At 40.1% G+C, this 22821-nt stretch overlaps 1 protein-coding gene across 6 annotated transcripts in view; it reads left to right on the forward strand.

Moving 5' to 3' along the window:
* Window positions 1–22821, forward strand: part of sox6 (SRY-box transcription factor 6) — a 122375-nt gene that overhangs the window by 7153 nt on the left and 92401 nt on the right. For 4 of the 6 annotated variants that reach the window (XM_058088518.2, XM_058088522.2, XM_058088517.2 and 1 more), the window contains exons 2-3: window positions 13071–13142; window positions 19412–19462. In XM_058088518.2, the coding sequence (XP_057944501.2) occupies window positions 19428–19462 (35 nt within the window). In that variant the 5' untranslated portion in view covers window positions 13071–13142; window positions 19412–19427. The remainder of the gene's footprint in view (window positions 1–13070; window positions 13143–19411; window positions 19463–22821) is intronic. The other 2 variants (XM_058088521.2, XM_058088520.2) reach the window with 1 other exon arrangement.

Genomic DNA, 22821 nt, shown 5'->3' on the forward strand with positions numbered 1-22821 from the left:
ACACTGATTATTGTGGAGAAGCTATAATGACATTTGAAACAGTTATGGGAAATAGAAGACTTATTGGGCTAGAAACCATATTTTGCACTCGAAAATGCTTATAAATCAATTTGACTATTAGGTAGAAAGTGGAAGGATTTTGTTTTACCACAGCTAGTTTACTATGGCATCACCTCTCAGTCGTTGTCTTTTGTTTGTGTTTAACTCTTATATGTTAAGGCATTTACCGTGGTTAATCTCACTATGTCTTTGGCTGACATTCAATGATTAAGAGCATCCATCGTGAAAGACTCGATGAAAAAACTCTAAGACACATTCTTTGGTCTCCTCAGAACAAAAATAAAATGTTACCTCATACCCCTCACTGTTAAACTGAATGCAGCGCTTTACTTCATAACTTAAACTCTTCATTGTTACAGTGGATAATAAAATGGTCATCCCTAATTTTCTAATATTAACATTTCATTGAAAGAGACATACTTTGAGGGACATTTGTCTTTTTAACCATAACACCAAGGAGGTCTCCTGTTCCACAATCTTGTGTCTAATAAAAAACATGTGAATCACGAGTCAAACGGTAAACGCTGTAGCCTACGGTAAATGAACATTAGATTCAGTAGTGTCAGAAACATGCAATCATGCTGCACTTAACATGAGAATTGGATCTTGTCTGATGGCTTTCCCAAGCTTTTCAAGAAAAAATGCTGGAAACTAAACAAAAGCCTTCTGTCCTACACAGCACACACGTACTCACGTATTATACGTGAATGTCACCTGATTCAACAGCGTGTAATGCTGTGACTTTACATGTTCATTTGGACGCTTTCAAATTATCTAGTGCTAGTCCTTTTCAGGAAAAGGTTGGTAGTGTGAAATGTTGTTAAGGGCATGTTTAGCCCCCACACAAGAAAGTCGCAACTTCAGTTGCATGCCAAAACAATTTAATCAGTGGTAGTAGCTAGTGAAACAAGCTGTGTAAAAAATTATTTGCCTAACAATGAACTCATTACATACTGGAATATTAGGTTGCTGCATATTTATAAGCATATGTGGTGAGGAAAACCCAGAAAGCCCGACTCGACTTAGCGCCTGTAAAGAATAAAGCCAAAAAGTAACTCGTGCTATAATCACTTTCTTGAATGGGACTAAAAAAAGAGAAATCTGCTGAAATGATAGAGAAAGCTTGTGGTTTGGCCCGTGCTGTAAATTTCCTATGAGCCTCTTTGACAATCTAAGGGGATAGCCACTCTGGCACACGACACCAGCCCACATAGAGAACACACACACATGCACAAACACACATGAACACACACACTTTGGGTGAGCTTGTTAGTGGGGGGGGGGAATTGGTGGAGGGGTCTTAGATGGGAGAGTGCTGTCAACAGCAATGCTAAATAGGATAACATACAAACTTGTTAAGGTCAGTGTGCGACAGTGTAGCACATGAACAAATGAACAGCACCCACAAAGTTTTGTAAAACCTCACCTTTGCTCGGCGCAAGTCAGTCCTCAGCCTTACAATGTCTGCCAAATGTCTTGCTCTTTGCTAAATTATTGTTTGGCAGTAAATCAGAAGAAACTTTTTCTTTCTAAAAATTGTGTTTCTTAACCTTAACCAAGTGTTTAACTATTTAAAACCATAATCATTATGTACTTCCTTAGACCGCAGTGGTCTCTGGTGCTAAAACAATGCACTGTCCAAAAGGCAGCATATACAGAATCATATCTACACATTACATAGCAAAGAAGTTTAGTTTTACTTACACACACAGAGAAAAATGCCTCATAGATCTTCCCTCCAATACATACAGTATCATTAAAAATAATTGGGATTTGTCTATCTATGTCATTGGACCACAGTTCATCCTTCCAAAATTAAGCTATTTGGCTAAATGCACGGGAAGTCCTAGCATCCTTGGCGGAGGTAAGGATAATATATTTAATAATATTGAATGCCGTACAGCAGCCGAAGTTGGTCTGCAAAATTTGGAACTAATTGCAGGCAAATGTATGCAAACATTGTGTATAAGAACCATGGTTGGTCTCCTCCAACGCAGATGCTTGAATGCACACATATATATGGCTGGTTGTGGTTGTGCGTCAACAGGGAGAAAAGCTTTATGTTCATGGTTAGGGGTGGGGCTGAGGATAGACCGGGGAGGTACAATGTTCCTCCTCATCCTCAAAAAAGCTAAATTTATTGGTTACCATCTGCAGGGTGGAGGAGTTTGGGTTGTGGTCAGGCCAAAGAAAGGCTTCTAATTAAACAGTCATCATTATCAACTTGTGGCCAGAGATCATCATCTCCAACACTGGTTGTCCAAGATGAACATGGAATCATTGAGGCTTCGCTTGAAGCCAATAGCGGCCTGAATTAGAATAGAAGAAACAGAAGAGAAAAGTGCAAGCAAGAAGACTTTTTTTTCCAGTCTTGGCAGGATAGGCTGCATGAGGCCTTGCACCAAATCAGGTTTAAACAATTACCTGACATCAGAGAAACCAATAAAGCCTCAGTGCTGGCACCGGCTTTTGCCTGCTGTACTTCATCCCAAAGCCTGAACTAAGCGTCACATGTAAAGCTTTCGATAATTTCAATTAGCTTAAGAGGGCTTGCCTTCAATATTACTGGAGCGGTCCTTTTAAGTTTGACAGCCCCTTTAATATGCACTATTTCATGTTCTGATTTGTGAGTGACACAGAGGCGCACAGAGACAATGGGAAAATGGCTTATTAGGACTCAATTAGACCTCTGTGATTGAGGGGAACGATTAGGAGACCTGAAGATGATGTGGCAACATGGATGAATATGGTGCAGTGGAGTCCCACCTCGCCTGCCTTAATAAGAGCACTCATTGTCGGACACACTTTGTTTGGAGCACCGCTGGTACCGGGGAGCTCAAGAGAACCAAAACGCGAAGGTTGTGTGTTCACCTCGCCTGCCCGAGGAAGAGCACTCACTGTTGGACTCACTTTGTAAGAGGCACCGCTGGTGTCATGGAGCTCAAGACCAGAACATGACCACACATTAGCTGCATCACTGCATAAGCCGCAGGGTTCAAAGTGTGACAAAAAACAAGCAACTTATACACCTGAAATTACGGTATATGATCTTAGACTCCAACAATGAAAGGATTAGCAGCAGATGTTCTTTCATTTTACAATGGACTTTTAAACCTTCTTCATAGACATGCCATTAGAAATCCTTTGTGGTAGAGTGTGAAGGGATGGATATTGTTAGGAGGTGCCTGAGATTTTACAATTTCACAACTGACTTCCTCCTTAAAATGACACTGGCTTACCTGCCCATTACTCCCTTTGATTTCTACAGTACAAGCCTCTGCGCTCTGAAAGATATTCATAATAAGCTTAAACTCTTCTGGCTCCATTGCTGAAAGGTGCTTATCTATCGTCTATTCAAAAAAGAGGGCTAATATTTTTTCCAATTTCTACATTTTACCATTCGGCCACAGCTGGCAAAATAAGTGTGATGGTGAGAGATCAGACATGCACACACACACACACATGCTCACATACACTGACATCCATGGTTGGAAAAATACTCACACAGTACATCATTTAGAATTGAAAAGACTTGGGGAGGGGGGCAGTTTTCAAGACAAATCATGTGATTCTGAATATTTTAGCTTTCATTTATGAACATTGGCAGAAATACTGAAAATTGCTTCTTCCACTTTTATGACCTATAGAATGTTGTATTCTCATGTTAAACAATACCAAAGTTTCAGATAATGAGATTTGTGCATTTGGAAGTGAATCCAGGCTCTGAATGCTCAGTTTCAGAGAGTTTTTTCCTATCACTGGCTCCCTGTGATGTCACACTGCTCTCCCCCCTGCTCTGCTGCACTCTGAAAGATTGTGTTTATTTTGTGTAAGTAAGCAGTTGTTATTGTAGCATTATAGAGTGTACATACAGGGAGCATCTTACCTGCATGCGTGCAAATCACAAACTCACCAATGTCTGGAACACAGATAGTCCTGCAAAAAACTTGTAATGACCAAATTTCCACTACTAATGCTGTGCCAAGATTGTCCTCATTCTCCTTGATGAAAAATTAACAGTCAATTAAAACATCGTACAGTCAGATTTTAACAACCAATATTATATGAATCCATGCTTTTAGTTGTAGTTAACTATTATTTGGGTCACTTTCTCTATTTCCACAAAGTCTGTGCTGCGTGTTGACTAATTTGTATACAGAGATGAGCGATGAGTGTGCTTTTTTGTGCTTGTAGGTTTTTACTTCTAAAATGTTTTTTGGGGGGGACAAGTCATTTATTTAGCAGGCTGTGCCCTGAGGCGGGCCATGGGTGAAATAAATTAAAACAGACCATTTTGGAGAACCAAGAAAATACATCTGGAATAGGTGCAGATTCTGAAAGATCTAGAGAGCTTTCCGCACGGGTTATTGTGTGTAGCTGCTGTATAGGAGTCCACATTTCAATACAAAAAGGAGCATAACAAGTCCCCTTTAAGATTAGTATTTTTCCTTTATAACTTAGGCCACTGATGCTTTTTTGGGGCATACAGCGTACTGTATTTACATTTACATCCAGTTTCTGGGTGGGACACTCCCAGCATACTTTGCAATGTGTATGTGTTTGTAATATAAGATACTTAAAGACTAGTTTGTGGTGAGTGATAGCGGCCATGAAAGGCCGTGGCTTTTGCTGGGAGCGATGTCAGTTTGTCTTGTCGAATAATGAGAAGCATGTGTTGAACAAGTGAAATGAATGGGAGTTATCTTTCATGTGACCCACCTGTCATGCTTTCAGCACTGTTAACACCAACCTCATGTTACTGTTGGTGGGCCAGCCACTTAGAAGAACCTTTGTGTCCTGCTCTCATTGTTTTGTATTGAGGAGCGCTACAGCACAGGACAGACAACACAAACTAACTAATCTGCTGTTAGAATTAAAATGCGCAGATTGTTTAAGAGCTATATCTTGGTCTAGTAATTCATTAAACGTGTGCTGTGAGGTTGGTCAGAGTCTCTACTGCCTTCAGCCTGAGCCTGTAGTGTTTTATAGTTTCTTGTCCCATGCTGTAATAGGCTCACAGGACATGATGGGGCTATAATAACTGCTTGGCAATGCTTTTCTTACGCCCCCCCCATCCTACACTAAATCCAAAAATGTACCTTCAAATATGGCGTACGAGGCACAAGTTGTGATGTCAGTTGTTATTGCTGGACAACGTGAACCAGTAAATTTGGGATTATTTTCCACAATCTGCTGTATGGCGCACATTATGTCACAAAGGCCACATTGTAGCTAGTTGGGTGTAGAGCTTGGTTGTCTGCCTCCTTCCCTTGTTCTTTCTGTGCTTCCAGTCCAGACTGAAGCCTTATGCCCATTTCCTTTCCTTATGCTGGAATCAATGGACAATGAGCCTCGAGGACACCTTACATAATGGGAGAAAAAATAACGGCTTGGTGGGTGAAGAATAATAGGATGTACGTAATTCTTTGATTGTATTTGTTAATTTTTTTCATCATGCATTTGGACTGCTGCGCACAGAATGCATTTTCTTTACTTTGCTGTACAATTGTTAAGTCTCTGATTTAGACCGCCAATATAGAACAGAATGGTTGACTGTCCAAAAGAGGGACTCATGTTTTTCCCTCTAATTACATTTGCCTCCAACATGCTGGCAGGAACCTCTTACCTTGTTTGACTTATTTATTGCCTGACTCCAGAGGTAATTTGACCTTTTATTTCAAAGGCTCTTTTTTAATCCAGAAAAGGAGTGTTAAACTCAATTACACAAGTGATCAGTGGCTCAAACACTACATTTGTTTTCTCTGAGGGGAACAGCCAACCAGAATCAAGCTCTCAGACCCTTGTCCCTCACTCCTGACCCTTCCACCTCAGAGGGCAACAAGAGGCAGAGTTAAATTAGGAGACAGATGGAGAGAAAAGGGCGGGTGAGATGTGAGTGAGACGAGAAAGGGAGAATGGAGAGAGGAAAGTGCCCTAGAGTTCCTGCCATGTCGCTGGAGATTTGTGTCTTCCTTTTAAATCATTTCCCTCTTTAGAAGATTACAAAGGCAGAAATATTCTCAAACAATCCCTAAATGCACTAATTTTCATTTGCAAATGCTTCTATTAATTGGTGGTTAAAAAAAAAAAAGAAAAATAAACTCTCCAACTTTAGAAGATAATAAAAAGGTTATAGCGTTAATTGTGTAAATGGCTGTATTGGGGTCGGTGGAGCCACAGTAATGCATGCTCCCTTCACTGTCAGATTGAAACCACGGCCACATGTGTGCCATTTTTTCACATACTGCTTTCTTTAATTGCCTTCACCCTTGCTTTTTGGGTGTCATTCATTCTGTCCAATAATAATGCATCACCTTATTGAGTTTAGGTTCTCTTCAGGATGCACATCAACATGCAATGAAATGATGTCACCGACTCTACCACAAATGTTTTCCACCTCTGTCCTCAGTTGGAAAATGATTATTCGTCAACCTAAGACTACTTTGCACAGCAATAAAAGTCGTTTGTGGAAACTATGCCCAGTCCTAAATTGTCCGTGCCCGTTTCTTCTGGAAAAAATAAAACCACAGCTTAATTTGCAGACACAACGGCCTTGTTGTAACTTGATCATTTATGGATCAGTTGTTTCCTTTCTGGTTTAATTCACCATGTGATTGATTTTCATTGCAACGCTGTTGGAAAATATTCACGCTAAGCCGTGCTTCTAATAGGGGATCATTTGAATACAGATGCTGTGTGTCACTGGAAACCACTTGGAGCCATTAGACAATTGCAGGTTGATTATGTTGCTCCTGATAGAGGTTGCATCTTCCATGCACAAGGCAGAAATATTTGCCTCTCAATGTTTATCTAAGCAGCATAGGGAGTGATTTTCTAAAATACTTAACTTTTGGGAAGGCGTTTCCAAATTTTTTTCCACTAACAATGCAGGGGACCACATTTTGTACATTAAGGATGCTAAAATCAATGTAATGTAGTTCAAGCTCTGCTAAGCTATTTGAAGAAAACATTGTCCAATCAGGGTTTATATGTTACTAAGAGTACCAAAATAATAGATTGTACAAAAAATGAATATATTTTTATCAATTATGAATTAAACTGAAAAAACACTGTTGGAAATTTACCTTCATGCCGAATAAAATGTCACTCAGGGCTGTGTGGTACACATGTGCATGTCCGTACCGTGTGCATATACACAGTGTAATATCAGAGAAGTGACCGACAAGTTGGAGTCACTGTGTGGTTATGATGGATTAGACATTAAATGACAGCTAATATTAGTAGCTAAACTTAAATTACACCAAATTGTTATCATTAGCTGACAAAAACATGAATAGTGTGTGTGTGTGTGTTACGTCAGTTTATATATGTTTATATACTCAAGGCAGGAAAAGGCAATATGTCATACTGGCACTATGTTCAAATGTTGGTGGTCAAACCTGCGGCATATAGTCACTTTAATTAGAGTGGAAAATGTACCTGAGGCTTGAAACACAGTGTGTACTGACTTTCAGCAGCGACCACTATTTGAGCGCGCAACAGTATGTTGTAAGTTAAATTAGTAATTTTTGCGCTTCAAATGTTACTGATGTACTGTGTAACTTGATTCAATGTTTATGTAAGTTTATTTATTTCTTTTGTATGTGAGTGCATTTACTGTATATATGTACAGTAGGTTCAAGTGTGTGGCTGTGTGCAGAGTGATGCCCCTGCCGATCCCGCTAGTCTAGCTCTTTGTCCTGCGGCACTCAGTGTGTCTGCCTCCTCTGGAGACTGGAAGCCTTTTCTAGTGTGGCTCCACAAAGACCCAGCCTCTTTTGAGGTGTTAAAAACTTCCATTATGCATCTCCCTGGACAAAAAAAAAAAAAAAAACAACAGCAAGCCCATTTTAGACCAGTGGCAACACAGGCAGACATTGTGGCCACGCTTCTCGAGCATTCATTTCACAGATTCTAAAACCAGTATGTGGTGAACAGGATTTGTGGGACTAAAGTGCCCCGCGAGGGCCAGGTGATAAGAGGGGAGAAACACTGGCACACAGTAAGCTAGAAGATGGGCTCAGGAAAATAAACACATTACCTGGGTGAGAGGGAAAGACTTGTTATAATCCAGCAGCCCCCATCCACATAGACGGATACACACACCACACACTGCAAGTCAGAGACAGAGGCAAAATAAAAGGGGAAATAAAATATCAGTGTGTAACTTGGAAGTCAAGCGAAGAGATCTCACTGCTGTGCAAGAAAGACACACCTTTTCCTTTGTTCTCTGTCTTTACAAGCTTTGAGTGAAGAATATGTGTGGAAATCAAAGAGAATTGATAGGTTGCATGGTTTCCTCTTAGGAGCACTACAGCTTGAATCTTATTTTATTCTTATTTAATGCAGAGGGAAAATATATACGTATATGCATTTGCAGAGCAGCACATGAGAGCTTTGACCAGGCAAAGTAAACGGCTTCTGAGCACATTTGATTTCCCCTTTGCTTTAATTTTGTCATTCAGCCAAAAAGACTAATGGCAATTGTATACTCAACAAAGATAGTTTCACTGAAGTGTCACTCTGAGAGACATTCTTGGCACATCGGTGCAAGACATTTTGTAAGTGTCTGGTCTTTGGTGCTTCAGTGTCAGGATGAGTTCATTCAGAGACACACAGCACAAAGATGAAAAGGACACAAGAGAGGTGAGTAAGGCAGTGACAGTTAATGCTGTGCTGGTGAATGAAACGACTGTTTGCATGTGACTAGCCTGTCGCTGACGCCGAATAACTCCAACTAAAATGGGGGTTGGTTGGCAGAAATACAGCAAAAAAAGTGAAGTCTTGCTTTGAATACAGACATTATTCTATGTTTTTTTTTACCATATGTCTCAAATTGCCTTTGGAGTTGGCTGTCAGAGGTCCAACCCATTGCATTAAAATTGTCCGACTGTGTGGCTGCAATTTCTGCAAAGATAATTACACAGGTTTGGTGCATCATTCTGATGGCATAGGTTACTGCTATTGTAGTCACGTGTGTTTAGTTAGATTCAAGGAGTGCTGGATTGGTTTGGAGTTTTGGAAGAATATCCACGCTTCTATAGTACTGTCCAAAATGCTGTCATAACACAGTCCACAGACATAATGGACATTGTGTATCATATGTACACGCTATTTTACCAGGTGACCACTAGCAGAATTCCTCAGGTGGTTCTTGGCTCGGGTTACAATTATTTTCATTACATTAACATAAAAATAGATAATAGTAGAATACTATAACTAAGCAAGCATACATACGTAAAGACACTGGCATATATTTACTTTAAAAAATCCTCATTTGTAATTACTGTGAAGGTACATGAAGCATGTAAAACTTCATATGCACAGGTAAAATCAAATGTAACATGCCGGCTGCAAACGCACAAAGAAAGTAAGCGTACAGAGAGAACACCAAACATGCACATTAAACTGTTATTATTCAAAAAGCCCTAAAAGAAGCTTCAGTTCAAACAGCAAATCCCAGGAGGCAAACTGTTGAGGCTTGATGTGTACTTTAAAGATGCATGAGCATTCTCAACATGGGAGGCACCAGTACAAAGGAACAGCCCTTACCCTATGTTTTATAAACTCATTCAAGATATCCATCCATTATCTAAACCACTTATCGTAGGCAGTTGAGAAGAGCTGGAGCATTGGCCGAGAGGCAGGGTGCACTGATCCCTAGTCAGCTGGCCTGCCTGTGAGGCGCCAGTCGACTGCGGGGAAGAAAATAAAGAAAAACATTTTTTCAACGCTGCTAATCGAACTTCCGACAGTGAGAAAGTAAGCTGAGTATGAGTTGATGTTTACTTTTTGTCAATGTGGATTGAACTTTTATTGCCAAAAACAAATTAAAAAGAGATCATTGTATAAGTATATATATAAAATGTTAACCCAGATAGCAAAATCATATTTTAAGGTATACCTATGTTTTGGGGGCCCCTTACTGGAATGGTTCTAACTTTTCCCAGCCTTGCGGCACCCCTGAAGTGTCAGTACAGTAACAAATTCACGGCAAAACGCTGGTCAAGAGCAGTGCTGAAACTTATACTATGACTGTAGAGTCTGGATAATGTTGCTACATTTATGAGTCATTCTGGGTCATTTCCATGTGTGCTCTTTGTGTGTGTAGATGTGTGAGATAAAGATTTGACCCATGAACAGGAGAGAAAAGGACACTTTTTTGAGACAAATGCCACAGGTGGCTGTGTGCCGTCAGTCCCTGCTGCTGCTTTAATGACACAGCCATCAGCCTGTTAAAAATGTTTCAAGTCATTTCAACAGCAAAATCTAATCTAGGTAGCGGCCCTTTTTCTATTTTGAATATGGCAACTCCTACTGCCTCTATTCTAATGTAAAAAGGAATTAATGTATTATTATATTAGCAAAAGTGTTCTGACAATTGGTTTGGAAAAATGTGGTAAAAACTAATAATTTGCACTTGACTTCAATTGTTTTTAATAAGTCCCCAGCCTTCTAATTAGGACTGCTTTAATGTTTCCTGCCTGTAGGTCTAATTCACAGCGGGAAAAAGCGTCTGCATGCTGCTACAATAGGCCGGTTGACACAGACTCTTATTACTCTGCAGGGATTGCAGCATTTCATTATGACATCATCTGGGCTCGCTCATTATTTGATATTACAAATTCTTTTGTTGTTATCTCTCAGACAAAATAATTGACTTAAATAAGTCATGAATAAGCAATACATTTGCCCATTTATTTTTTTCCCCTGCTATTGTTGTCAATTACATCAGATGAGGAATTCAGAGGTTAGTAAACTCTCTGTAATTATGAGTGCTCCTGTTTACTGAAGCAAAACAGGAATTAGGCATACACTTATATGTCTGAATTGCCCTCCATGCAAGTCACCATGTTTGTCGGGCAGCATAAATACAGTTGCACTCAAAAACATTTAACCCCCCCATTGTAAAATTTGACCATTGGGCAATATGGTCCTACCCATATATCACTGTATTTTTGAGCTGTATCATGATATGACAATATAAAATTTAAATTCAGTGGAGTCTTGTATAAAAATCTATAAACCTTAAGTAATATAATTAAATACAGTGTCTCAATTTTTAAAACACATTTATTTATTTATAAGTCATGCGTGTCCACATCTTAAAACCCCAGATTGTGGCATGGACAAGTCTGTGAGGACCAGGCAGCTCTTTATCTGACAGGAGCCAATCATGAACCATGAGAAAGTTCATAATGAGCTTATCAACCCATCGGAAATTGCAGGAGGTGATTATTCAAACGCTAAAATCATCACACAGCAACTTAACACGCAAAAGGTAGCTCGGAAATATACAAGACAAGTACCAGTGTGACTTTGAACTAAAAAAACAACTATTTCAACTGCTTACCATGATGCATTTTTTTCCCACCTGGGCAGTTCATTGGCCAATGGCGGGTATGGGGTTGACAAGTTTGTCGTGACTTTCCCTTGATTGGCTGCTGCTAAATAAAGAGCTACCATTTCACCACCGACTTGCGAGTATAGGAGACGTGACTAAATTAGAATATGGTCATAAATTAGCCGTATGGCCAAATACGCTGCAGGGTTCACATTTTAAGAAAAAGTAGTGGCTTATACACTGGAAATTATTTTTAGAAAATAACTGCTTTGCCCAACACTGCTTGTAACACTGGTTATATGTGTGTATTTCCTTATTTCCCTGTTGGTCCATTGCAAACTGCAGGTTTAGGTTTGTCATCATATCAGTAATTTTGAGGGCATCTGTAGCTTGAATATAAGTTAATGGAGTGCAAATCCAGAGGTGGGTGGTTGCCGCTCAAAACAGTTCAAAATAGTGAAATTGTGTTTGCTTGAAAGGCAGAGGTGCTATTCATGCAACAGCTTCCCATTGAGCCGAGGTCACTCCTGGCTCCCCTCTCCCCCATTGTCACCTCAAGGCTCAAGGCTACTACATTCAGACCTGTCTGTAAATCTTTGCCTTTATCTGGTTGGTTGTGTTTATCCTTCAGCTGCCCACACAGTCCATGCTGCACTCAGATAACAATACGCTGGCAGAACATTTATCTGGTCTTCTTGTTGAGGACGAGCATTGGCTGGATGCTGTGGTGCTGTAGTGCAAATTAGTGACAGATCAGTTAAGCGTGACAAAAAAAAAACCCTTGGCCTTCTTAATTGGCAGTACTGATACTGCCTAATTGTATAAATCAGCTGGTAATGAGATAGCGGTTTATTGTGGAAAAACAAGATAATGTGAGGAAATTAACAGAAAATCGCTTCTGGCGATTTTATCTGCCAACATGGTTGCTCTGATCAGTTTTTCCTTTCTTGTCAAGGGAGCTGTAGGCACTGTCTACATGAACACAAGTGTCTAAAAAAAACTTTTGTCCACAAAAAGGTTTTCAGCGATTAAAAACTGAGCTTTAAGAAAAAATACTTTTCTGTTGTCAATGTTTGTGTGTAGCTAGGGCTTCTCTCTTTTAAAGAGTAAAACTTTATTGAACAGTATATTGACATCTTACACAAGCAATTAAAAACAGGCAGTCCTTCATGTTTGTGGAATAGAGGAAGCTTCTGTTGCTATTTCAGGCATGAATAACACTTTTTAAAATTACTATTGTATGTCGATGTGCAAGTGGGAAGATGAAATTACCAACGTTTGGACTTGGATCTCCTAACAGACACATTTAAACTAGTAGACTAAGACTCCTAAATAAATCAAGAGCATCATTGGAAGAATTCACCCTCAAATGTAAAAAAGAACAACGGGCACTGTATTACAAACTGACCTTCATCCAACAGTCAACGTGGCCCTGATTCTCTTCCATTTGTTCTGTCTCTGTTTGTTCCAATCTCGGCAAACACTGTTATCAAAGGCCCGTGTTGTTTTTAAACCATGTACCATGATCCTGTTGTATTCTTTTACCTAATGCGCATCAATGACTTCATACCAGTCACTGAATATACTGACTGCACTGTCAAATGCTGTGTTGCACAAACAGAAATTAAAGAAGCCATCTTTTTGTCTTTTTGTGATTACCTTTCAGGTCATTTACATGAATTCAAAACCAATTTGCCAGTGAGTAGCTGGAAACTGGGGAGCGAGTCTTTCAGTTTTTGTAAGTATCAATTTGCCTCTTGAGCTGTTTCTGTTCCTGTCACATGCCTTCTAGTCTCCTGCTGTTTGTCACCCACACTGAACACCTGCATCAAATGAGGTGGACGATTGGATTGACACACAATGTATGCACAATTACAACATTTTACATGGATAAACTTTCCACTATTATCTCCTGCAACATATTTTCTACACATCTTCCTACCCTTTTTTTTATGCCTGATATTTTAATCTTATTTTATTTATTTTGTTTATCAGTATTTAGCATGTACATTCAGTGCATTGTCTTCTTTGGCCTTTGTTGTTTGCATATGTACTATATATTTTATCTCATCATCAACAGACATTGTCTAGTAAGTGAATATACATTCAACACTGTGCCACAATGCATTTTTTGTCTCAAGCTATTGAGTCATGTATATCTGTCAAATATCCAGCATGTAATTGCAGCCCCCATTCTTAGACCTCTGGCATACAGTAGATGAAAGGGACGATGGAGTGGAGGAATTATGTCAGAAATTAATTTAACAGCACTTCCCAGTAAAATAAATGCCATTTTTTTCATGTATTATGCATCAAACGGCTTCTGTAGTACTTACAGCCCGCTGTGATTAGTGATCAGTAGCTTAACAGAAACCACTAGCGCACCAAACAATTGTTTTAATTTTACAACCTTAATTACCACAAATGATCTGAGAACAAATTTACAGAACAAATTGTTGCACATATCTCTTATTGTGGGACAGGAATGTAAACTCCACACTTGAACTCAATACATCGTCCTAAACATGCGTCTGATAAATAGATCGGTGTTTTACATGATGTACGATAAAATGATGAAGCAATTAAAGTAAAATATGCTCTCAGTGGATTAGATGTGGTGTTGTCTGGCTTCTCTTTGCAGTGGTGATTAAACATGGAAAATGATCTAACCTCAAGGTTTATTGTTATTATTTAAATGAATGATAAACCTGATTTATTTGATGAATAAAAATCCAATATAGATTTGGCTGCTGTCCTGTATCTCAAGGTATGATCCCTTGTAGTGTTAGACAAGAGTTCACTAAGGAGCACTATACAGTGAAAAACAGGAGCAAAGAACATGTCATTAATCTTCTTGCTACCCCAGCTGTGGAAACTAATGCATAACTAAAAGTCTGCTAAAATGAATTAATGAGTTCAACCATGAACTTTTCTCCCAAAACACCATGAATCGTCTCAGACTGATAATGCACCGTGACCCTTGAGTGTGAAGTCCCTGTTGCGTTTAGAGTAGCCACTTAATTGATTTGCAAATTATTTAAAGTTTGTGGTGCCCAGGGGAGTGCTCGTCTCTAATGCTGACCCATTTTGAGAGCCTTTACGAAACTGTAGCAATAAGCTAAGTAATCTAAGAATGGATGAACACGATGCCTGCTATGTGTTTTTACATTGGATAAACAGCCTATTAAAATGTAAACTACTTATAGATGTTCTCTTCTACATACAAACGACAAAGTGTGTCATCCTATACTTGATTAAGGCAATATTATAATTTATATATAAATGAAATAAAATATAGTTTGAGTGATTCTGAGCTAAACAGGTTAATGTTACAGCACAAGCACTTTACTTTTGAATGCTGCAATGAAGGAATCTCTGCGTTAATATCAAGGAACCTCTAATCGGGAGCCATTAGCAACTGCTGTCATTCAGACACACGGTGTCGGCCTGATTTAAATAAAATGAAATGAAGATAGTTGTTTCTGGTCCCTTGGCTTCACTCATCGCCATAAACATATGCTCTGTGCCCCGTTTCTTTCCATCTTATTTATGACTTTAATTTGTTGTGTGGGCTGCGCAAGAAATCAAATTTAATCCAATACTCCCTGGGACCCTGTCATATAATAACATGGTAATTTCTGTGTATCCTTTTGAAAAATGAGGAAATTAATTCCTCCTGACATGTTCTAATTATTCTAGTGTGAACTGCGGATGGGCTCCGCTCTTTCCCTCCAATTCTCCCCCCTTCCCCCCCAAGTGTCAGTTGCCGACGGGTGGCGAGGTGCTAATGCTGACCAGCAGCGCGTTTAATTTGAAACATGAGCAGACACCTTTCAACACACCTTGCTAATGTTGGAGTGGCTAACAAATTAATTCACTACTCATCTGGCAGCTCTGACTGAGGTGTGTGTGGCTTCATGCAAAAGTGTGTCTACATCAAGTGTGTGTGTGTGTGTGTGTGTGTACATCAATGTTGGTGGACTGAGGTCAATTGATGTGTACTGACATCAGTCAGGGTAACAGTGAAAGTGTGCGTACATGAAGAATTAATATGCTGTAGTACAGTAAGCGTGTGTGGATTTGTGTGCTTGACCAATTATCAGTATCCTTCTGTGACTTGTTGCCAACGACTATGTGGATTTATAGATTGCTTGGACAAGCTCACAGTACCTTGTCACACATGCCTCCTTTCCACCCAAAGAGTCTGTATTTAATTAAACTGTCATCAGTCAGTCATTTCACTTAAATATAAGGGCAGATGTGGCAGAGATGGTGGGAAGCAATGAATTGCATTGAATATCACACCAAGATTTTTTTACTGAGTCACTTTGGGTAATGATGACTTTGTCAAAACTGAGAGTGGTGTCCTGAAACAGGCAACTCTGTTTAGCTGGGCCCATGATCAACATCTCAGTTTTGTCAGGGTGTAAGAGTAAAAGGTTACAGGACATCCATTGTTTAATATCAATGAGACACGCCTCAAGGTTAGATCAGTCCCATGTCGTCATTCGTTTTCTACCGCTTTTCCTCACAAGGGTGCTGGAGCCTATCCCAGCTGTCTTCGGGCGAGAGGCGGGGTACACCCTGGACTGGTCGCCAGCCAAGTCAGCATAACAGTGAAAGCTAATTTTATCTTTGCGAATGATGTCGGCGAGCGAAAGCATGTAAATATTGAGCAAAAGAGGACCAAGCACTGATCCTTGTGGAACTCCGCAATTGACACCACAGTACTCCGAGGTCCAATTATCATACATAACTTTCATGATGCGTCCAATCCCCGAGATAATACCTAAGTCAAGATAGTACCAGACCAGTAACGCCAATATGCGTTTGAAGGCGTTCCAGTAGGACAGAGTGATCGACAGTATCAAACGCACCACTGAGATATAGTAATAATAATATTGAGGACGTGTCACAATCCATAGATCAAAGAAGATCGTTTGTCACTTTTGCAAGTGTCAATTCAGTTGAGTGGTTTATCCTAAAACCAGACCGAAGAAGTGGCATTGAAGGCAACACCTCATTGCTCGTAATGCTACTGTTAACGAAACCAATGCTAGGCAAATAGATTTTCAGACATGTGTGGTATCTTTTAGCTTGATTTCAATTTTCAGTTCATTTGCAGCTGTTAATGGATACAAATAAATAATAATAAATAAAATAAATAATAAAAATAATCCTGTAATTTATCTTTCTGTTCATAAAATACAGTAAAAATGGCCATATTTCAGATATAGTTGTGGTTAATCATGACAATTAATTTGAAAACTGATTAATATGATTAAAATAAATCAAATAGCCCTAGTATTATGTTATGACATCACAAAAAGCATATGCATAATTTCTGACTTTGAAAAAATAGACAAATAGAAGTCAACACTATAAACGCGCACGCCTCTGAACAAAGCAATTGGTTTTCACTCTAACACTGTACAGTATCTAAGCAGAAAAAATAAACAACACAATTTGAGTGAGCATCAGGGTCGGCTTGAAACCACAGAGCTGTAATTGATTTGGTGTGCATGCGTGTTTGTTGTCTCTGGGCCACAGAACAGAGGACTCATGGTCGTGGCGTCATGGTCGAGGAAAAGAGAGCATGGCTTTGTGTGGGTGGGTCCCGGGTGGGTGGGTCCCGGGTGGGTGGGTCCCCCCATGAGTCAGAGAGGGGAGAGGCGTCAACATGGCCGCTTGGGCCCACTTGGGATTTAAGTTCTCCCCCTCCCTGCACCGCCACTTACACCCTGTAGGGTTAATCACTGTCACTTTGGATCCATGCAGATGGAGCAAATAGTCTATCCATCAGTGTGGAAGGACTGAGACACAGGGCAGCAGTTAGAGAGCTCCTGCAGCCACCTTAAGTATACATCTGCTCCGAAAACAGTTTCCACTCTGCACTGCTCAGTTTTCTTGAACCCTGCTTTGGACCAGTCCTGTTCTCAGCATCCTTCACTTTGGATAGCGATATCTTGGATAGGAGTTATACCAATGACACGATCTGCATTTCACTGTGCACTACACACTTTGTGAGCCTGTTAATGACTGAAGACTGAGAGTACTATCCCATGCCAAGACCCACATGGCTTCTGGTGATGCATTAAATCAGCAGTCAATTTGACTGCAAGTTTGAAATCTGGCCTAGGTTAAGGGGATGCGCTGAAGCCGTGTTAATAGCTAGCTTGTTGTCCATATGGTACTGCTTTAATAGAGCACATTTGTTGCAGATGGTGGGAGACTTGGGAGACTGAGGCAGAGGGAGCTGGCAGAGGCTTATTCTTCGAAAGGGCTGCCGCGCCGCTACTCAAACCAGCGCAGGCCAACTTTGTGATGTCGATTCTCCCCGCCCTTGAATTGTGGTTAAGCCTTAATTTAAAGCCATTCTTGCGTTCTTTTTTTCTCTCAAAGGAGCAAATATATTGGAGCTCACTCACATTTTCCTGAATTTGGTAGCTGGAGTTCCAAACCGCACCTTTGCTTCCATACGCTAAGTTCAGTTGTTCCTGACCACAACGGACCATAGACAGCCGACACAGCTGAGGAAACACAGGCAGGGAGAGCAAGAGTGAAAGAACAAGGGATAATGGGATGATGATATATAGATAGAACCCCAACATAGCCTAATCTGTTCCACATTTTCTTTGTGTATCTGTTTCTCAATACACCTTATGTGAATGTATATATATATATAAACACTGTCAGTTATGATTTAGTCAATGTTTTGTTTGTGCCATCAGTGGAGAACGTTTGCTTTTTGCACTCAAAGAAGTGAAGAGACACGCTTGATCTGTTCTGCACTGTTTGACGGGTGTTTTCTCACGTTGTCACCGGCTGGGTGTGCGCTTGTGTGGTGATGGTATTATGTGCGGTCGGTCCAGTTGAGTGGAAGAAAAAGAGCGTAGCAGCAGCACCCCTGGCTGTGGCTCTCCCGCCTCCCCAGACACCTTATTGTGAGAAAAGTCTCGGCTGAGCCCTCTGGGCCTTGTGGATCCACTGCCTCGCTAAGTGCTGGCCAGACTGAAAGGCACAGTGTCCTTGGGCCCGGCTCATTCTTTCCATTGTCTCTTGAGCCAAGACAGCAAGGAGAGAAAATGCCAAATTACACACATATCACTAAAACTCTTAATAGTGTTAAAGGGCTGGAATGTCGTTTGCGCTTATGTTAATCATGAATCGGGCTTACTTTCAAAACAGATGGAACTATAATTTGTGGAGTGAATAGGCCTTAAATGTAAAACAAGTGAAGGGATGTCGTACCAAAGTGCAAATCCCTTCATATATTCCAGAAGTTGAGTATTGTTGTTGTATTGTTGATCTCATGGATGTCTTGACAGACGTTTATCGCAAAATCTGTTGACATACAAGTCCTTTCTAAAGAAACATAACACAATAAAAGCGGACATTCACCGCACCAAATGTTGGAAGTCATTTTGTCGGACATGTCCTGTATTTTATGGATAAGTATTCTGAATGACCCTTACAAGCGGTGACATCATGACCACATCCTCCTGCAGTGACGCTCCGCGGCCCATCTTGCATCCCTTGTGGCCTGAGCTCCCAGAAGCCGCAGCACCCTCGCCACACATGTGCTGCAGCTGGACCACCATTGGCTGATCTGAATAAACTCGAGCTGCACTGGGATCTGCGGTTAGAGTGCTGGATGTTCATGTATATATATCTGTACACAGTTGTGGGAAGGTTCTGTATCATGATCGGTAGTTTACGTGTTGCAAACATATCATCAGGCTCGCTGTGCAAACCGACGTTGTATGCAAATCTACTCCCTTGATGCAACAAGGTATAATTAATGATGTCAGTTTGTAAAAATGAGTGTACGGATGCGTAGCTGTATTTTTGATTTAATTAAAAACACACCATATTATAAGAGGAACATGTATGATCTGTGTGTTTTTCTTTCTTCCATTTGAATTCCCCACTTTTCACTGCTTTTCTGTTTCTTGATTATTACCCATTTCCATAGTGAAAATGGTTCTTTGTGATTTCTCCTGCCAGAACCCCACACGCTGACATGGAAGGCTTTCTTCGTAGCAGCTTTTTACTGAGGTTAGTTACTTTTCCGTTGTTGCCATTCAGGATCACAGGTCGGGCAAGGGTGGCGGTGGGCTAACAGGGGTTAAATTTCTCCACACATTGTCAGCTTTAGACTTTGTCCTGTGTGTGTGTGTGCCGTGTTTGTTTGTATATTTGAACTATGTTAGACATGGATTCTAACATATTTACCCAACCTGTGTGTGATGAGTGTGTCCATGTGGTTGCAGACAGGCATGCTCAACCCTGATAGCCACCAGTCAGACTGAAAGCACACATAAGCGTAAGGCATGGATGCAGATGGGGTGTCCCCTTTCTTTCCCCTTCACGTCTTAAGGGATCAGCAGATCAGGCTTTCTGGTCTTTACACCGCATGCTTTTGTCCGACCACTATCCCTATCTGCCCTCCCCCTCTAACCAACTAAACCAGGGCTGCTGTGCTAGGACAGCTCCTGCCTATCGTGTTTGCCATGTACACTTCTTTCTTGCGGTGTTCTCTGTTTGTCCTTAGCTCACCATAAAGATTTACATTTTTTTTGCATGTGATTCTAATTAAAAATGTATGCTGTCATTAGACATAGTGAAAGTAAATAAGAGAATGTATTTACCATTGGCTCCTTTCCTAGTAAACCACCTTCTCTAGGCTCCAGTGTTGCTCCCTAATTAGGGTTGGCTCATTAGAAGCCACAGCAGCAACATCTGCCTTTCAAAGCCTCTGTCAGCCAAACTTTACTAAAGCTAATGAATCCTCTTTGATTTCTTTTTCAAAAGGTCACTTATTTGATTAAATTAACAGCATTTTTCCGTCTATGAACAGTTGGGGGTATTTTAAAAAGAAAGAACAATTTGATACCATTACCCTTGCCGGCTAAAACGTCATTGAGGAAATACAGCTGAAAAAAAAAAACATTCATGCACTGACATGTATCCTATTCATCTACTGAATCATATTGAAAGACATATACCTAAGACAGGAACCGAATTGGAATCCAATATGTACACACCTTTTCTATACATTTCCCATAATTAAATACATTGAATGTGTTCCCTTTAGGCATGGAAGTACCGATGTATTCTGTGTGGTGTATCTGCTATGATTTGACAAGATTTATTCAGGCATACTACATTTTTAAGAGCAGGCTGCTGATATTCACTTCGGCTTCTTTGAAGGGATGCTGCAAACTGAATAGAAATGTTTATAAACCCTTGTAATTAATTGTACTTTGGATACTTTGGTGTGTAATATACAGCAGTGATCTTGCAAGGACATCTGTCAAATTCAACAGGGATCCACTAAAAAAAAGACCCCTGTTGTCCACATTCTTTGGTCGGTATGCGTTTTAATTAAAGGACAAGCACCTGTAGAAAGATATATCATGGAGATTGGCCTCAACAATCAGGCCAAGATTAAAGGAAGGCTTTACTTCAGGTTAGCCCTTTCTCTTGGATTGGACCGGAGCGGGCCATGGGTTGTGGGTGATTGGGAAGAGAAGGCTCGAAGTGGAGGGATGTGGCAGTTAAGAAATTCCTCAAGTGAAGAATCCCAGCATCTTTTCTCAAGCAACCAAATTAGGTCAAAGGAAAGTTTGCATCTCTTGTCTGTTATTCTTAAACGTGGCAAGTCGTCATTTTGGCTTTAACATGAGTGAGTTTTGTAAAATAGCTCTAATTGTATGCAGCTGAGAGAAGGTTGATGAAAATACAAACTAAATCTGATTAATGACAAAACTGTCGATTTTCAAAACTCTTTCTATTTGTTATTAGTTTATCAGAAGCCTCATTATTTAGTTTTATAACCATTCTGTATACTATAGTTGTATAAAGCCAATGTTGTTTGTATAATGAGGCTGAGAAAATGAGAGAGAGACAGGCAGCTATACAAACAGAGAGAGGAAGGTAAGTAAAGAGAGAGAGCAAGGAAAAGAGATGTCTTCAGTCTCTGCCTCCTCCCAATGGGCTGGACCCCCCCTTCTCCCCCTGCATTTCTGCCATTATTTGATGTAATGAAAGGAGAAAGTGTGTAACATTGAGATTGTTAATTAATTTAGTCTAACAAGATGAAGATAAATGAAACCCACTGAAGGTTGACTAGGCTAAGGGGCCCACTTAGCATTCCTCCTGCCCTCCAGCTCTGTCTCTCTCACTGGCTCACAATGGAGCTTAGCTAATAGTGCAGTGCTCTGCTTGTTACAACTCTCACCCCAAAGGACGTTTACATGCATATATATATTCATGCGCACAACTGTATATATGTTTTCATTTAACATTGTCTTCATTCCCAAAGGGGTTGGACCAGATATGTAATGCAGTTATTGTTGGAACATAGATGCGCAATTAACTGATGGAGTCATGATGACATATTCAATAAAACTCAGCTGACATTCGTGATTAGTAAAGTAATTTGACTGTTTCAGTCTATGTGTGGAATCACACATTTTGATATGCACATCTATTCGTGATGCCAAACTCTTGAAATGTTCTTTTAAGTGTAACTATATATTCTCCCTCCTTTTGACTACCTTATGACATTTCTCAAAATGCATGCGTCTTCCTTATTGCAGCTTGGAGGTCATTTGAGCGCCAAGACAAGCAAAAAAAGAGAACAGACATTTTTTTTCTGTGAAGCTGACAGTTGACAGTTTCAAGACAATCTGTAGTCTATCAAGTCCATCCTTCCTCAGTGAACACTTTGTAAAGAGTCTTCTTGACAGAATAGACCAATCATTATGATCCTCATCCCTCACTCTCATTGTCCTCAAGTGAGCAACAATGGGTTGTTGATTGCATGGAAAGCACCCCAACAACTATGTCTTCTGTTTTGTTAGCAGGACATGCTTTCAAAGAGCAATAGCTGATAATGGCCTCATTATTGTTATTCCAGGGGTAGGCCTCAAGAGAAACAAGTAGCTGTGGCAGCACATCTCTATTTACTGAAAGTTCGATCAGCTCATCACAAAGCATCCGAGCCAAGAGAATCATGGCTAATTAAATGTAAGAACGTGCTCATGTCCAGGACTTAAAAGGTGACACTTTTAGACACCCCCTCCCCTTCAGCAAAGTGGCATTTACGCCAACTAGGTTCATATGAAGAAGAAATGAGCAGAAAATGTAACATGTAATTCAAGAACGTTGTCAATTGTGTAAGATTTTTAGGAGTACAACGAACAAACTCACAAGTTCATCCCAGAAGAGATAACAAAAACAATAGCCATACATTTTGTTGCATTTCAGGGATGTAGACCATTAGGTGATTGGTCAGCTTACAGTATAATAATAAAAATAATAATAATACATTTTATTTGTATAGCGCTTTTCAAAATACTCAAAGACACTTTACAGAAGAATGGAGTTGAAAAAGCAAGTAAACAGAGTAG

This window comes from Doryrhamphus excisus, linkage group LG13, assembly GCF_037039965.1.
Source record: "Doryrhamphus excisus strain RoL-2023G ecotype Guam linkage group LG13, RoL_Dexc_Guam_v1.1, whole genome shotgun sequence".
In the NCBI taxonomy this organism is placed as follows: domain Eukaryota; kingdom Metazoa; phylum Chordata; class Actinopteri; order Syngnathiformes; family Syngnathidae; genus Doryrhamphus; species Doryrhamphus excisus.